The sequence below is a fragment of the Octodon degus genome, unplaced genomic scaffold, assembly GCF_000260255.1.
Source record: "Octodon degus isolate 3935 unplaced genomic scaffold, OctDeg1.0 scaffold00008, whole genome shotgun sequence".
In the NCBI taxonomy this organism is placed as follows: Eukaryota; Metazoa; Chordata; class Mammalia; order Rodentia; family Octodontidae; genus Octodon; species Octodon degus.
This window is the reverse complement of record NW_004524584.1, coordinates 2,635,806-2,641,202: the sequence shown is the minus strand read 5'-3', so window position 1 is coordinate 2,641,202 and position 5,397 is coordinate 2,635,806. Positions and strand designations below refer to the sequence as shown.

The 5,397-nt window shown below is 36.6% G+C and overlaps 1 protein-coding gene across 3 annotated transcripts in view; it reads left to right on the top strand.

Annotated features, from left to right (window-relative positions):
• Armc8 (armadillo repeat containing 8) overlaps positions 1-5,397 on the top strand; it is a 105,188-nt gene that overhangs the window by 81,256 nt on the left and 18,535 nt on the right. For all 3 annotated transcript variants that reach the window (XM_004624982.2, XM_023704991.1, XM_023704987.1), the window contains one exon: positions 173-268. In XM_004624982.2, the coding sequence (XP_004625039.1) occupies positions 173-268 (96 nt within the window). The remainder of the gene's footprint in view (positions 1-172; positions 269-5,397) is intronic.

The following is a 5,397-nucleotide window of genomic DNA, read 5'->3' as shown; positions in this document are numbered from 1 at the left end:
ATTTCAAGGCAAAATGCAGCTTTAAAACATAATAAACACTGTTCTTTAACATCTAGTTCTGTTTGCTATGGTATATTGCAGTTGTATATCATATTCTATAACTTTCAGAAGCATTTTTTCTGTGATATTATGTTTCTCAGAAAATAATTGTATACTTCCTATTGTTTTCCAGCATATAGATAAAATAATGAGTACACATGGAAAACAAATTATGCAGGCTGTCACCCTTATTTTGGAAGGAGAGCATAACATTGAGGTTAAAGAGCAGGTATGTATTCCTTTTTTTAAAAAAGTATGTCATAGTTTGGAGTTTTGCAAAGGGGAACAATGCAATACAAGACACATTTTATAACGAATCACCCAAAGAATCATATTCAGTGCAGGAAATCTGCCCATACACTAAAGACCAAAGATTCTAGTTAAGGGCATGGATCCCACAATAATGTCCTACATGAGGCCGGCTGAAGACCTAAAGCTCATAACAATGCTTCCCACAAGTTTAACTGGAGGCCTGCAGCCGAGCACAATGTCTCATACAGGCCTCTTTCACGGATCTGCTCTGGGAAGACCCCAAGGTCAGTGGTGAAACTAGAAAATCAGTGCGGCAGGATGAAGAATCTCTGCTAGCAGGCTGAGGGATGTGAACTGAAGCCAAGAAGCAATGCTCCGGATGAAGAACAGAGCGCCTTCAAAAAGTACCACAGCCATTCTCAGCAACAGGAATGTCCCAAGCTCCTCTGAGGGTGAGGAAATCTGAGTTCCCATCAGGAAAGCTAGCATAACAGGCTTCTCCAGGAAACTGAGCTGTGCACCATCTTCCCCTCAGAGCCAGGAAGTCATCCTCAAGATGAGGACCAGAGCTCCCCCTGAGTGAGCCACAGCCATTCTCAGCAACAATGAGGTCCCAAGCTCCTCTTCTCTGAGAACAGCCAAATTCACCAAGAAAGCCAACATGACAGTCACCCAGCAGAGTAGCCCAAAAGAACCAGCAACTTCCAAACAGCTTCCCTAATGGCCTCCCTAGTTCTGCCTCTTATGCTGCTACTAACAATCCTTAGGTGGGCTTCCCAACCCAGCACCACACTAATTCAGTTCAGCTGCGTGTTACAAGTTGCCGGCCAGTTGGAAATCCACTAAAGAGTGTATTATGAATGTGAATACAAAGGTAGCTCGCTGGAGTCTTCTAAAATACTCAGTCAGAGCTGAAATGAAACATGCTCTAGAAACCAAAAGAAAGATCCTCCTCCATTCCTGAACTCTTTTCAATTATTCTATTCATTAGAATAAACGAAAACATAGTTTCACACTTTGTATTACATACTGGATACCCTATCCATGTCTCTACAGGAGCAGCCTCCTTTAATCACCCTGGAGTTGATCCTTCATTCCACTTTCACTGTTTCTACCCTTCTCTAAACTTAAACTCCTACAGCTTTCTGAGCAGATAATTGCTCAACCTGGACTCAGATTTAGTTTCTTTACTTTTAGACTTCTTCATTGTTATCTCAAACCCTGCTTTCTGTTGAATTTTAGAAGGGTAAGCTTAACTTGCAGAAACTGCATTTATCGGGTGATCACTCACTTTTCCATATTTCGTAAGATTTTTTATGGGAACTGAGAGAGAGAATCTTAAAAGTCACCTTTAAGGTTAAGATTTTGACCTACAATCTGAATTACTGGTATCTTAATTTTTTCTAACATAGATATCATCTACATGAGTTTATTTTCAAAATTCATTGAGCTGTACATGTGTGTGTATCTCCGTAAAACTTGTCCAAGCTCATTAAGATGGACCTAGAGAGCCTGACTCTAGGGCGCATGTTTTTTGTCCTTTGTTCCTGAGTAAGAGAGTTTAACAGGCTTCTGCAGGGCAGTCTAGGATAAGACTGACTGGTAGAACTTAGGAGGTTGTTTTGTATTTATGAGCGGAAAAGGTGGTAGACTCGACAAAATTGTTTTAAGAGGTATTTTTTATGATTTCTCTTTAAAATTAAATAATGTATGATGAACAAAAATTTAATACAAAATATAATTCCTCAAGCATCACTGAAGTGAAATGAGATTCTGAGACTTAACAACACAGACATACATACATTGATCAAAAGAAACTATTCTACTGGAGAGCATCAGAATGAATTTTGTCTAAGAAATCTGCTCACCTTAATAAAATTGTGCTGTCTTGAAAAGTGAAGCAAGTAGAACGGGCATGCAGAATTTAGATGAGGGCAAAAGAAAAGACCAGTAGTAATGGTGTATTTTTGCAGAACAAAGATGATACTATCTCATATAGATTTTGGAGATGGTCTAGAGGGAAGTGTGTAAAAAATATTTAAAATACCTGATTTAAGACTTATTATAAAATATGATAATCAAGATAATAGTCTGCCCCAGGCCTGTTGTGCAGGCCCCTCCCCCAGGGCATGCTGAGACAGCAATTGAGGCTGGGCATGGTGGCATGAGCATGTAATCCCAGCTCTTAGGAGGCTGTAAACAGGGTAGATCACTACCAGTCCAATGTAGTAGTGAGATCCTGTAGACTATACTAAATACATTTTTAAAAAATAAAAAATAATGAAGATAAATTTTAAAAAGCGTAATAATGAATAAACTGGATTACCAGTCAATAATAAAAAGGGACAGGGCTGGCGAGATAGATTAGCAGACTAAAGCACCTGCTTAGGCAAGCTTAAGCAAGCATAGGGACCGTGGTTCGATCCCCAGCACCACGTGCTGCTCCAGTCCTGCCGCCAGGGCACATTGAGCTAGCCAGAGTCCAGGCGTAGTAGACCACACCTGTAATCCCAGCACTGGGAAGGTTGAAGGCAAGAGGATCACCACGAGTCCGAGCTGCATAGTGAAACCCTGTAACAACCAAGTACATTAAAAAACATATAAGATAAAAAGGGACAAACTATTAGTAGATTCCACAATACAGATGACTTAATTATATTGTGTGAAAGAAGCCAGATTCAAAAGGCAGTGTGCTGTGCCATTCCATTTATGTGACAGTCCATGAAAAAATCGTAGAAACAGAACAAATTGCAGGATTGAAGAAGGAAAGCACAGGTAAGGGTTTGAACTACAATGGGTGGCACAGGAAAACTGGGGAGGCAAGATGTTGTAGAACTGTTCTGAATGCTGATTGTGGTTGTTGTAAGATTCTATACATTTGTAAAATAGAAGTTATAGCAAATAAGTGATTTTTATTTAATAATTATATAATATTTTTCATCAAATTTCTCCTCAAAGAGCCAAAGGATTTTATTTTGATTGGGGTAGCATAGAATAGATGAATTTGGGGGTGCAACTTGAGAATATAATGGAAATGAGATAAGACACACAAACTCAAATATCACATGGTTTCTCATGTATGAAAAACACACAATATATTTAAATATAAGAACAAAGAAAAGAAAAATAAAAAATAAAAAATAAAAAAAAAAGAACAAAGAGCAGGCTGGTTGTGAAGGTACATACCTATAATCCCAGCACTTGGAGGCCGAGGCAGGCTGATCATCATAAGTTTTAAACCCTCCAGGGCTACATGGTGAATTGAAGGCCAGCCTGGACTACGTAGTGAAACCCTGCCTTAAAAAAAAAAAAAAAGCAAAATAGAAGAAAGATAAATAAGCAATAAGGAAAAGCTTAAGTATTTCACCAAATTACATATTTTAGTTTTTCAAAAATATATTAATATACATGCTAACTTGTTTCATTTACATTACTAGTTTATCTTAGGATATTGAAAAGAAAGTTCTGTGTTATCTTTTTTTTTGGTAAGAAACTTTTTGGTTTATATCTTATATGCTGAGTAACTACTTAGAAAATGATACACATTGTACCTATTACTATTTTCTTACCTTGTTAAGAAATTTTGTTTTGTTTATTTATTTATTGAAAACTAGATCAACTTAGGAAGAAGTGGTATCTTAACAATATTGACTCTCCCAATCCCTGAATACTCTTTATCTTCCTTAGTATTTAGGTCATCTTGAATTCCATATAGCACTGTTTTGTAGGATTTGGTATGCAGATCTTGCATTTCTTTTGCCCAAATTTACCCTGATTTGTGCCATATGTTTGATGCTATTTTAAAAAGTTTATTGACAGTTTTTATTTTAGGCAAAATGTTCCCCTTACTAGTATACAGATCATTTTTGAATATTGATTTTGTACCTGGATGTCTTCCCAAACTCACTTCTAAGTGTGTTAATCTTATTTATTTATTTTTCTTGTCTCTTTTCATTTATTACTCTTTTAAAAAAAAAAATTTACGTGAGAGACAGTATGGCAGTAATTGGTATGTCATGACAAGCAGTACATATTTAGAAGACCAGAATGACAGACATTCCAAGCGTGACCCTACTATTACACATTGCTGTCTTCAGTGCAGTTGCTTAGTTCACAGGTATCAGCATATATAGTTAGTCAGGGTGAGAATCCTACCAATTTACTGCTAGTTTCAAAAACCTGCTGATGTTTCTCAGGATCATTGCCTTACCCATCTTCTTAGTATAAATGTGTGGCTTTGCCCCTGTCATATTTCCTAGCTTTTCTTGCCCTCTCTTCGTTGTCTAATCCTCAAGTTCTCACTTTCCTTTTAATTGTGTTATATCTTTCTATTTGTATTTCTTCTTTTGAGTTCTTATACTGGGGAGACTATGATATTTACACATATGGGTCTGGTTCATTTCATTTATGAGTGTATCTTCAAGTGGCATCCACTTAAATATAAATGCTTCAAGTTTATCGTTCTTTATAGTTGAATAATACTCCATTGTATAAAACAGATAAACACACTCAGAGGGAAATTAGAGAGATAATACCTTTTACAGTAGTACCACGAAAAATGAACTACCTTGGAATTCATCTAAAGAAGTCAAAGATCTTTTCAAGGAAAATTGCAGTACTCTGAAAAAAGAGATCATAGAGGATTTCAGAAAATGGAAAGTTATTCCCTGCTCCTGGATAGGAAGAACCAACATTGTGAAGATGGCTATACTTCCAAAATTGCTGTACAGATTTAATGCAATCCCTATCAAACTACCACCAACATACCTCCCAGACCTAGAGAAATCGTTCCTGAAATTTATTTGGAACCAGAAAAGACCTTGAATAGCAAAGGCAATCCTGGCCAACAAAGACAAGGTGGGAGGCATTACAATTCCTGACTTGAAATTATACTACAAAGCTACTATGATAAAATCAGCATGATTCTGGCAACAAAATAGACCTAAAATGGTTAGATTTCTGGACTTATGTGTAAACATAAGAATTATATAATTCTTTATGCCTATTTTTAAAATATATTTTAATTTTTTAAATGTTTTTTCATCATATTCTGTAGGGACTTAAACTTCAACATATCAATACTTGATGAAAAATACCTGTTCCATG